General features: G+C 38.8%; 1 protein-coding gene across 1 annotated transcript; it reads right to left on the bottom strand.

Moving 5' to 3' along the window:
- Positions 1 to 811: 811 nt before the first annotated feature.
- Or4f6 (olfactory receptor family 4 subfamily F member 6) lies at positions 812 to 1,749 on the bottom strand. Its single transcript, NM_001000376.1, is given in 2 exon segments — positions 812 to 1,217; positions 1,220 to 1,749. Coding segments are annotated over 2 exon segments (936 nt in total).
- Positions 1,750 to 12,956: the final 11,207 nt, after the last annotated feature.

Raw genomic sequence — 12,956 nt, 5'->3', positions numbered from 1 at the left:
TCCTGCTCACAAAGAGTTTAAAAAAATGCCAAGCCTCTTGCCAGGTCAGCAAGGGGTCCTTGAACCAAAAAGAATAGCCCTAGTAACTAAACTATTTTTTTAATCTCCTGCCACTATCAGCAGGAGTTAATTGCCAAAAGTAAGTGGGTTTTGGCCACAGGATAAGAAAGAGTTGAAGAAAGAGAAAATTTACCAAAAGTAAGTAATTTTTGCCATCAGATTCACCGATGCCACTTTTCACTGCCTTCCCCAGGAAACCCTGTGATGCCAGGTTGGGCACCAGCAATACAAATAAATACCATTCACATACTGATTTTTATGAACAGATTCTTGACAATCTTCATTATTTCATTCATCATTGTACCAAGGTAACATCATTGGTGAGGAATGGCATGCATAAACTTTAATTATCAGGAATGTATGCTTTTAGACACATTTTTTATTTTATGTATATGTCTGATTTTTCTATAACTATGTGTGTGTACTACATGCATGTTGGTTCTGGAAGAGTCTGGAACATGATTAGAGCCATTGAAACTAGAATTGCAGATAGTTGTGAGCCTCGATGTGGGTGATAGGAACCAAATTTGGTCCTCTGTAAAAGTACAAAGTGTTCTAAATCAATCTTTATATCCCATCAAGTCTCTTAAAGACACTATTTAGTAGTTGGTAATTTCACTCTAGTTTTGGGGAAAGCAAGTAAGGACAAATCTTATGTTAGTACATGAACCATTCTCAATAAATATAACACAGTATATAGAGCAATATTCTTCTGAAATATGATTTGTGTGCTCACATGTCTTCAATATGTTTAAGAAATTGTATTGTAATTAACGAACTGACTGCATAGTCTTCTCATTGCTATCTTCATCTCTTTATTCCTAAGTGTATAAATCACTGGATTTAGAAAAGGAGTAATAACTGCATCAAAGATGGCAAGAAATTTATCCAGATGTGATGTTGGAAATGGCCATGTGTAGAAGAAGATTAAGGGTCCAAAGAACAAAATTACCACCATGACATGAGCTGACAGAGTGGAGAGAGCCTTACATAAACTACCCAAAGATTTCTTTTGAACAGTCACCAAAATAAATATGTAAGAGATGATCAGGATTAAAAAGGAGGCCACAGAAATAAATCCACTGTTAGCAGTAACCATAAACCCTAAAGTATATGTGTCCACACAAGCAAGTTTAATAAACCGAGGAAGGTCACAGAAAAGCTGTCTAACTCATTAGGGCCACAGAAGGGCAAGTCTACCACAAAACTCAGCTGAGTCACTGAATGAATGAAGCCAATAATCCAAGAAGCAACCAAAATCAAAATGCACTTTTGTGGGCTCATGATGATCAGGTAGTGCAGAGGCTTACATATGGCAACATAACGGTCAAATGCCATGGCTATGAGCAGCACCATCTCAGTGCCACCTACTGCATGAATAAAAAAGATTTGAGTGATGCAACCCCTAAAGGAGATGGTTTTGTGCTTTCTCAGAAGGTCATAAATCATCTTTGGTGTTGTGGAGGAGCAAAATATCAAGTCAATGATGGAAAGATTGCCTAATAAGAAGTACATAGGGGACTGTAATTGAGGGTCAGAGGTTACAGTTAGCACAATAAGAAAATTTCCCAACAGACTTGCCACATAGAATATACAGGAAAAGAAGAAGAGAAATAACTGGATTGCCCATGAGTTGGAGAGTCCCAGGAACACAAACTCAGACACCACAGAGCAGTTTGCTTCACCCATTGCCTCCAGTGAAAACCCTCGTGCTTTCTGAAAGAGGAGAATAATGAGAAACTCTGATTTAGGACAATAGCATTTAGTTGACAAAGTCACATAAAAGACTAGCATGCCTTTGGAGATAATTTAAGGAAAATATCAATTATTTGTCTACCAGGAAATGCCAAGAGCAAAAGATTCTTCAGAGGAGAATCCATCAATTGGTGTCATAGAGAATACTATGCAGTAAGCCTGAAATCATATACATAAAAGTAGCATTATATAGATTGAGCATGTTATATTTATGTATTTGAGAAGATGGATGGATGGATGGAGAGATAGATAGATAGATAGATAGATAGATAGATAGATAGATGATAGATAGATAGATGTATGGATTATAGATGTAACAACAATTACAGAAAAAGACACATGAATTTGAGACAAAGTATGGGAGAATACATAGATGTAACTATAAAATGTAAAAAAAAGCAATAAAAATAAAAAAGGTAAAAGCATGCTTTATCCAGGACAAATAAAAATAATTCATTTTCTCTTATATATCTTTTGACCAAAATATACCAAATTACCTTTTTCATTTACTTGGATAAATATAATTGTTACGTTTTTAAAATAGTTTTATAGGACTATCTTTCTTAATACTCTGAGCTAAAAGGGTTTCTGTGTGTTAAATGTGAAATTCTTAATTGACCATGATTTTCAAATTTTGGATATATATATTTTTCATAATAAAATGCCTATATACATATTTTAGGCTCAGAGATGGATGTTTCTCTTTTCTATAAACTGAGATGACAAGGTGATAAATGAAGGCAGAGGATGTAGGTTTATCACACTCGCTGTGTGTTTTAGAGAAGTTAAGAAAAGCATGGACACTGTGGAGCAGATCCTGTGGAGCAGATGCTCAGTGGAGAGAAAAACTGGAAACTCCCAATGAAAGAGGCAAGAGGAGTAAGAGCAATGCGCTGTAAATCCCCATGAAGGCCAAGTGAGAGCAAGTGTGTAAAGGACACTGGAGGGACCAGTCTCCTTGAAAGTGAAGATTCCTAAGCTCATTCACAATTAAATTCAACCCACACCAAATATCAATATAACAGCCTATTCTCATTAGTTGTATAGGAGCTTAAACATTTGACAAGACACAAGGTTTGGGTGTGGATGGAGAGGCGGGGGGGGCGGATCACACCTTACAGCAGAAGAATCAAGTGGTTAAGTTTGAAATGCTTTCTGGGTTTTTGCATAGGCATTTGTTCTGAATCAGCTGTTCTACATCTAAGATTCAAAATTCTTGAGTACATTCACATGTGTATTCATGTGACCAAGGTGGACAAAGAAGGAACATTTTTTTTTTTGCTATTTTGGCCAAAGCATTGTTTTAAGCTCAATGGCTTGAAAATGATTTCAGTGTGTGACCTAGAATGCTACGGAAGTAGCATGTCTTACATTAATGTTGCTTTTAATCTTTCAAGCTGGCAAAAGTTGACAAGTTTGTAAAAGTCTGGGAAGTAGGCATGGATATTGTTCTGACTGGCCAGTTAGTCAGTGCTCTGCCTATACTTCAACTTTGTTCCCCCAGCTTCAAGTTTTCTATTATTTCACATAATGGCTGCTTTTAAAAGGAATAGTGGTTTGAATCTGATCTTTCATAAAAAACAGATTGAAGCTGTATATAACTAAAGATAGTGTATTAGTAAGAATACAGACCTCAGTTTCACTGTGTCTTTGCAGTACCCTACATCTCAGAATTGTGCTCACCTCAAAACAAAACTCTCTGCTCACACTTCCACTGATAAGTGTAAAACACAACAGAAGGACATGCCTCAGAGACCCTCTATGTGTCAGTACCCTCCCTTCTGTGCTCAGGGCTGCCTTTCCTTCCCTAGGCCAAGATAAATAGAAAATAAATTTTAAAATCATCTGAACTTACCATCAATGGAGAAGGCTGGTATTCTTAGAGTTTCTGTTAAAATTGCAAATCAACATTTGAATTTCTTCAGGAAAAGACTGGCTATTCTCTTCTGGATAAACGTTTTATTTTGTTCTCTGTCAACTATCAATAAAGTTGAATTGAGTTAGAGTTTCTGGATAGTACTAAAAATACCTTAGAAAGAGTTTAATATGATCATTACACATTTCTCCACTGTTTCTTCCTCCAGAGATGGACAGAGAGAGCTTAGGACATCATTCAGTGTCCTAGAATTTGTGTGGAGAGGCCATTAGAGCTACATGGTTCAAAATAAGAGCCCTCATACTGTCCTAAGAATAGACCAGGACACTCCTATCACCTCAGTGAAACTTTGATAAAAGTCTGTGATGTTCTTTTAAATTCTAAACTAAGGAAACAAAGGTTAAAGGTGAGCAATGACTCTGCTTAAACCACAGAACAGAACAAGTTGTTGGCAAATCTGGAATGAGCATGTTTGAGTCTCTACCTCATCACTCCAGGTTGCGTTCATTCTACATACTTATTTTGCCGTGATTCTTCTATGCTTTGTATCCTGTCAGTGATCCAAGGAATCCCAACATATCACTTGGATGAACTCGTAATAAGAAAGGATGTTAAAGATTTCAACACAAAGAAATGATAATTGCTTAATTCATTCTTTGCTAATTATCCAAATTTGATTATAAAATGAGTATATATCTTGACAGCAAATTGTATACCTCTAAATTTGCACACTTACCATTCAGTATGTATGAAACCTAATTTCTTCATCATTGTCCAAAATTTTTATTTTCCCTTCTGACTATATATATTCTCACTCTTACTTTATTCCTTTTGTTCATGAAAATGCCGTTGAACCCTGCTGAATATATCATGACTTTGCTTAGTCCAATGACTTGTATACTATAGTTGATGGTTAACATGTTTCAATTTCCACATTGAATTCATTTCTTCTTGTTGGTTTGGTTGTTCCTATATTGTATGAGTTTCCACTTGAAATTCTTATTTTCCTCAAAGATAGTTTCTATCAGAGGATTAGAGAATAGTATAAGGAGGAGAGATAAATGGATCAAAAAGAACAAAGTACAACACATTCACGTGCATTGTACGCACACACACACACACACACATCAATATGAACTTTTCATTCTGTGTGCTAACTAGAGAAAATAATGAAAATCAGCTTCTATCCATCTAGCCCACCTGCATTAGTGTTGGAACGGTCAGGAGTTAGACAACCACCCAAGCCAGCTGAGCTCTAGCCCATGCCATGGCTTGACAGGGAGAGTCAGTGTAACCTCCACAGAGGGAAAGGCAGCTGATCACAGCACTGGAAAGTTACTTCAGTACTGATGGAGAATTCTGAGATTGCCATTCTGAGTCTAGTAGGCCAAGGGAATTGTTTCTAAGAATCACTGACGTTTGGCCAGAGCCAAAGGGAAAGTGTGGTAATGGGTCACTTGAGGGGAAAGAAGAGAGATGAGGGATTTAGTGATCAGTATTTAGTTTACTGAAGATTACACAGTTTTACATTCTCTAAATCCCTTTGCTCTATTGATTTCTTATTTATAAGAAAAGAAACTCCATAAAAATGAACAAATATACTTTCCAAAAGTGAAAATGTAATTTATCATTTTCATAAGAAGGTAGGAATGGAAAGATAAATGGAATAAAATGTCCTTTAATGTTGACTCCAGAATATAATCCATGTCCCTTGATAAAGGTTAAACTAATTAGAGGTGATAAGAGGTAGAGAAGTTTGATCAACACTGAGCCAATTTTTATTGATTATGTGATACGGAGAGAAAAACAGAAGTCAATAAAATTAGCTCAAATTCAGAAATTCAAAGAGCTGGGAAACCAATAAAAAGGAAAGTGGTTTATACTTTGACATTTTATAGAATAAGGTTTTATCCTTTAAAAGTCAATAAAATATAAGTTTAGAAGTAAAATATGTTACCTTTTCTAAAGACTTTATGTAAAAGGCCATTTGTAAACTATAATTATGCAATGTATCATTTTCCATTGGCGATTACATAGTACCTTAAATTAATAGTAGTTTAGTTGTGCAGAAGTCTAAAGTGCAGGCTAGGAAGCTGAGTCACTTTTTCTGGTCTCAACTAGAATTCCTCAGAAGTATATAACCAAGGCATGCTCCATCATTTGCTCAACTTTGTTCATAGCAGCATTATTTGCAATAGATAGAAGCTAGAGACAACCTAGATGCCCCTCAACTGAAGAATGGATAAAGAAAAGGAGGTTCGTTTACACAATGGAATACTACTCAGCTATTATAAACAATGGCATCATGAAATTTGTAGGCAAATGTATGGAACTAGAAAAGATCATGTGAGTGATATAACCCAGACCCAGAAAGACAAACATGGTATTCACTCCCTTATAAGTAGATATTAGTAGTAAAGTACAAGACAACCATGATCCAAAGACAGTAACAAGGGGAAATCAAATAGACATGGGAAGACATGTCGATGGAGAGAGGGAGCTGGGTGGGAAAGGAGTTGGGAAGGGGTGCAGAAGATATCAAGTGGTAAGAGGACACAGAGAGAGTGTATGCAGGGAAAGAGAACTGGAATTGGTGTTGGGTCATCTCTGGGACAAGCTAGAAACCTATGACAGTGTAAACTCTCAAGAATCTATGAGAGTCACCATAGCTTAAACTTCTAGCAGCGGGGGATATAAAGCCTGAAATGGTCATTTCCTGTTACCAGAAAAGACTTCCAATGGAGGGACTGGGACACAAACACAGCCACAAAAATCATAGAGCTACAATCTCTCCTACCAACAAGATTATGCAAGAATAAAGAAATTTCATGAATGGCCAACCAAAGACTGGCCCAGCCTGAGACTCATGCCATGAGAGAAAGCCCACTGCTGACACTATCAAGACACTTCCAGAATGGTGCCTAGCATAACTGTAATCTAAGAGACTTTGAGCAGCAATTGATGGAATCAGATGCAGAGATGCACAGCCAAACATTAGACAGAGGTTGTGAAATTCTATGGTAGTGGGAGATGACACATTGAAGGAGCCAGAGAGGTCAAGGACACCATAAAAAAACACAGAATTAAGTAATCTGGGCTTATACGAGGCCACAGACCTATCAAACAAAGAGCATACATGGGCCAAAACCTAGGCCCTTGGCACATATATAACAGTTGTGAAACTCAGTGTTCGTGTAGGAATTCTAACAGAACAAGAGCTGTACCTGACTCCACTGCCCCAGTTTAGATTCCTTTCATGTAACAGGGCTGACTTGCCTAGCCATAATAGAAGATACACCTAGTTCTACTGCTACTTGACATACCAAGGCAGGTTTATATCTATGGAAGGTCTATATTTTTCTGAGCCAGGTAACCCAATCACAAAGGAACACACATGATATGCTTTCACTGATAAGTGGATATTAGTCCAAAATCTCAGAATACCCAAGATACAATTCACAGAGCATATGAAGCTCAAGAAGAAGGATGGCCAAAGTGTGGATGCTTCAGTCCTTCTTAGAAGGGGGAGCAAAAATACTCATAGAAGGAAATATAGAAACAATATGTACAGCAGAGACTGAAGGAAAGACCATCCAGAGACTGCCCCACCTGGAGATATATCCTATATACAGTCACAAAAACCAGACACTATTGCGGATTCCAAGAAGTTCATGCTGACAGGAGACTGATAGATCTGTGTCCTGAGAGACTATTCCAGAGCCTGACAAATATAGTGGCAGATGCTCACAGCCAACCTTGTACTGAAAACAGGGTCCCCAATGGAGAAGTTAGGAAAAGGACTGAAGTAGCTGAAGGGGTATGCGATCCCATAAGAAGAACACAATATTAACCAGCCAGACCTCCCAGATCTCCCAGGGACTAAACCCCCATCCCAAGAGAACACAGGGATGAATCTATGGCTCCATCCGCATATGTAGCAGAGGATGGCTTTGTAGGGCATCAATGGGAGGAGAGACTCTATGTACTGTCAAGGCTCAATGCCCCAGTGTAGGGGAATTTCAGGGCTAGAAGGTAGGAGGGAGTGGGTGGGGAGCACCCTTAGTAGCAGCGGGAGGGGAGATGGGATAGCATGTTTCTGGAAGGGAAACCAGGAAAGGAAATAACATTTGAAATGTAAATTTAAAAATATTCAATTAAAGATTAAAACAACTAAATAATGATTTTTAAAATGTGTATACAGAATCAGCAAGGATTAACGATATACACTCATTCTAAAAGAGAATTAAATGATCCAGGTTTACAATGAGATTTCTTTTACCATCAGCAGGGAAAGAAGGAGAATAAGGGAACCAAGTCAGGTGAGAAAAATTCATCTAGATAGGCTTCCTCCTGGTCCTCTGTGTGCTCCAGAGCAAGATTTAGTCCGTATAATAGAGTCTAGATCCTAGTCCAAAGAATCCAAAAAGCCCAAATCCACTATTAACACCTGATGCAAAAATGAGAGCAAATTAGTTTCTGTAGTGGGAAGTCAGTTGGGTGGAGGAAAACAAGAAAGCAGTTTACAGGGCATGTGACTATAAGGGACCAAATACTGACAGGAAACAAAGAGCTTTTGTTGATTCTTCATATAGTATTTCTTTTTGTTTCTACTTGGTTGATTTCAGCCCTGAGTTTGATTTTTTCTTGCCGTCTACTCCTCTTGAGTGTATTTGCTTCTTTTTGTTCTAGAGCTTTCAGGTGTGCTGTCAAGCTGCTAATGTATGCTCTCTCCAGTTTCTTTTTGGAGGCACTCAGGGCTGAGTTTTCCTCTTAGCACAGCTTTCATTGTGTCCCATAAGTTTGGATGTGTTGTGCCTTCACTTTCATTAAATTCTAAAAAGTCTATAATTTCTTTATTTCTTCCTTGACCAACAACTTATCATCGAGTAAAAGCATTGTTCGGCTTCCATGTATACATGGGCTTTCTGCCGTTTTTGTTGTTATTGAAGACCAGCCTTAGTCTGTAGTGATCTGATAGGATGCATGGGATTATTTCAGTCTTCTTGTATCTGCTGAGGCCTGTTTTGTGACCGATTGTGTGGTCTATTTTTGTGAAGGTACCATGATGTGCTGAGAAGAAGGTAAATTCTTTTGTTTTAGGATGGAATGTTCTATAGGCATCTGTTAAATCCATTTGGTTCATAACTTCTGTTAGTTTTACTGTGTCTCTGTTTAGTGTCTATTTCCATGATCTGTTGCTAGCCTGACCTCCTCAGGAACCTCTGCACTAGGTTCTTGTCAGCAAGCACCTATTGGCAGCAGCAACAGTGTTGGTTTTGGTGTCTGCAGACATGATGGATCCCCAAGTGGGTCAATCCCCAGTTGTCCCTTCCTTCAGTCTCTGTTCCATTTTTGTCCCTGTGCTCTTTTGTGTCTGAGTTGTCTCACTCAGGATATTTAAGAATTTCATGACCTCATTGTTTTTTAATCTCTGCATAGTACTCCATTTTGTAAATGTACCACATTTTCTGCATCCATTCTTCTGTTGGGGGACATCTGGGCTGTTTCCAGCTTCTGGCTATTATAAATAAGGCCAACAGAGGTTCATACTGAACCATGTATCCTTGTTATATGTTGGAGCATTTTTTGGGTATATGCCCAGGAATGGTATAGCTAGGTCCTCAGGTAGAACTTTTTCCAATCTTCTTCTCAGGAACCACCAGACTGATTTCCAGCTTTCAGTCCTACAAGCAATGGAGGAGTATGCCTCTTTCTCCACATCCTTGCCAGCATCTGCTATCACCTGAGTTTTTGATCTTAGCAATCTGATTGGTGTGAGGTGGAATCTCAGGGTCATTTTGATTTGCATTTCCCTGATGACTGAGGATGTTGAACATTTCTAGTTAGTTAGTTAGTTAGTTAGTTAGTTAGTTAGTTAGTTAGTTTTATACTCCAGGTATCATTCCCCTCTCGGTCTACCCTCTGACTATTCCACATCTCATACCTCCTCCCAGCCCCCTGTCTCCGAGAGGATGTCCCCACCCCACACACCCCAATTACCCCACCCCCCACCCACCCCACACATCCCATCAAACTTCTAAACTCCCTGGGTCCTCTAGTCTATTGAGGGTTAGATGCATATTCTCTGACTAAACCCAGGCCTGGGAGTCTTCTGCTGTATCTGTGTTGGGGGCCTCATATCAGCTGGTGTATGCTGACTGGTTGGTGATCCAGTGTCTAAGAGATCTCTGGGGTCCAGGTTAATTGAGACTGCTGGTCCTCTTACAGGGTCTCCCTCCTTCTCAGGTTCTTCCAGCTTTTGCCTAATTCAACCAGAGGGGTCAACAGCTTCCATATTGGTTAGGTGAACAAGTCTGCATCTGACTCTTTTATCTGCTTGTTGAGTTTTTTGAAGGGCAGTCATGATAGGTCCCTTTTTCTGAGCACCCTGTAGCCTCAGTAATGGGGTCAGGTCTTGGGGCCTTCCCTTGAGCTGGATCCCACTTTGAACCTGTCAATGGGCCTTCTTTTCCTCAGGGTCTTCTCCATTTCCATCACTGGAGTTATTTCAGACAGGAAAAATTATGGGTCAGAGTTTTGACTGTTGAATAACAACCCCATCTCTTATTTGATGCCCTGTCTTTCTGCTGGAGGTGGGCTCAAAAAGTCCCCTCTCCCCACTGTAGGGCATTCCATCAAGGGTCCCCCCTTTGAGTCCTGAAAGTCTCTCACCTCCCAGGTCTCTGGTACATTCTGGAGGGTCCTCCTAACCTCCTTCCTCCTGAGGTCACCTGTTTCCACTCTTTCTGCTGGCCCTCAGGGCTTCAGCCCTTTTTTCCTACCCAATACCAGATCATGTTCCCCTCTCCCCCAACCCACCTCATCTTTCACTCCCAGGTCCCTCCTGCCCCCCTTGTGGTTGCTTTCTTCTCACTCCCAAGTGGGACTGAGGCATCCTCACTTGGGACCTTCAGCTTGTTGAAATTTTAAGTTCTGTGGACTGTATCTTGGCCATTCTGTATTTGCGCTTTTTTGTTTGTTTGTCTTTTTCTTTGTTTTCTTTTATTTTGGCTAATACCCACTTATTAGTGAGAACATACCAGGCATTTCCTTTTGGGTCTCACATGGGATGATATTTTCTATTTCCATCCATTTGCCTGAAAATCTCAGGATGTCCTCATTCTTAATAGCTGAATAGTATTCCATTGTGCAAATAAACCACACGTTCTGTATCCATTCTTATGTCCTAGCATATCTGGGTTGTTTCTAGCTTCTGGCTTGTCATAAATAAGGCCACTATGAAAATAGTGAACTTCATGCCCCTTTTCACACCATGGAGGAGTGTTCTTCTTTCTCCATACCCTCGCCAAACCCTGAGGTTTTGATCTTAGCCATTCTGATTGGTGTAAGGTGGAATCTCAGGGTCATTTTGATTTGCATTTCTCCGATCACTAAGACTTTGAACACTTCTTTATATGCTTCTCAGTCATTCAAGATTCCTCTGTTGCAAATTCTCAGTTTAGTTCTATACCCCATTTTTTGATTGGGTTGTTTGGTTTTTTGATGGTAAGCTTTTTGAATTCTTTATAAATTTTGGATATTAGTCCTTTATCAGATGTGGGGTTAGTGAAGTTTTTTTTCCCAATCTGCAGGCTGCTGATTTGTCATAATGACTATGTTCTTTGCCTTACAGAAGTTTTCCAGTTTTATGAGGTCCCATTTATCAATTCTTGATCTTGGAGTGTGAGTCACTCTATTTAGGAAATTTCCCCCTGTGCCAATGAGTTCAGGTTCTTTCCCAATTTCTCTTCTATTAGACTGAGTGTTTCTGGTTTTATGTTGAGGTCCTTGAACCACTTGGACATGAGCTTTGTACAAGGAAATAAGAATGGATTGATGTTCATTCCTTTACATGCAGACCACCAGTTGAACCAGCACTACTTGTTGAAAATGCTGTCTTTTTTCCAATGGATAGTCTTAGTGCCTTTGTCAAAAACCAAGTGATGATAGGGGTGTGTGGGTTTATTTCTGGGTCTTCAATTTTTTTTCCATTGATCCACTTGCCTGTCTCTGTACCAATGCCATGCAGTTTTTTTTATCACTATTGATCTATAGTATAGCTTCAGGCCATGGGTAGTGATTCCCCTAGAAGTTCTGTTATTGTTGAAAATAGTTTGTGCTATCCTGGGTTTTTTGTTATTTCAAATATATTTGCAAATTGATCTTTCTAACTCTATGAAGAATTGAGTTGGAATTTTGATGGGGATCGCATTGAATCTCTAGATTGCTTTTGGTAAGATGGCCATTCTTATCATATTAATCCTGCTAATACACGAGCATGGGAATTCTTTCCATCTTCTGAGGTCTCCCTTGATTTCTTTCTTCAGGGATTTGAAGTTCTTGTCATACAGATCTTTCACTTGTTTGGTTAGAGTCACACCAAGTTCTTTAATATTATTTGTGACTATTATGAAGAGTGTTGTTTCCCTAATTTCTTTCTCAGCCCTTTTATTCTGTAAGTAGAGGAAGGCTATTGATGTGTTAGAGTTAATTTTATATCCACCAAGTTTGAGGAAGTTGTTTATCAGGTGTAGGAGCTCTCTGGTAGAGTTTCTGGGTTTGCTTATATAGATATCATCTGCAAATAGTGATTTCATGACTTCCTCCCTCCCAATTTGTATCCCTTTGATCTGTTTCATTGTCTAATTGCTCTGGCTACAACTTTGAGTACTATTTTGAATAGGTAAGGAGAGAGTGGTAGCCTTATCTTATTCCTGATTTTAATGGTATTGCTTTGAGTTTCTTTCCATTTAGTTTAATGCTGGCTATTAGTTTAATGTATATTGCTTTTACTATGTTTAGGTATGGGCCCTGAATTCCTGTTCTTTCCAATACTTTTAAGATGAATGGCAGATGTATTTTGTCAAAGGCTTTTTCAGCATCTGTTGAGATGATCATCTATTGAGATGAGTTTGTTTATATAGTGGATTGCATTGACAGAACCATCCCTGTATTCCTGGGATGAAGCCTACTTGATCATGGTGGATGATTGTTTTGATGTGCTCTTGGATTCTGTTTCCGAGAATTTTATTGTATATTTTTGCATCAGTATTCATAAGAAAATTGGTCTGTAGTTCTCTTTCTTTGTTGGGTCTTTTTGTGGTTTAGGTATAGAAAAAAACTGAGTAATGATCCTTCTGTTTCTATTTTATGGAATAGTTTGAGGAGTATTGGCATTAGACCTTCTTTGAAGGTCTGATATAACTCTGCACTAAAACCAACTGGCCCTTGGCATTTTTTGGGTTGGGAGACATCAAATGACTCC

Source organism: Rattus norvegicus, chromosome 3 (genome assembly GCF_021556685.1).
Source record: "Rattus norvegicus strain SHRSP/BbbUtx chromosome 3, alternate assembly SHRSP_T2T, whole genome shotgun sequence".
Taxonomy (NCBI): domain Eukaryota; kingdom Metazoa; phylum Chordata; class Mammalia; order Rodentia; family Muridae; genus Rattus; species Rattus norvegicus.
Note: the sequence above shows the minus strand (reverse complement) of the source record. Positions and strands in the feature narration are given on the sequence as shown.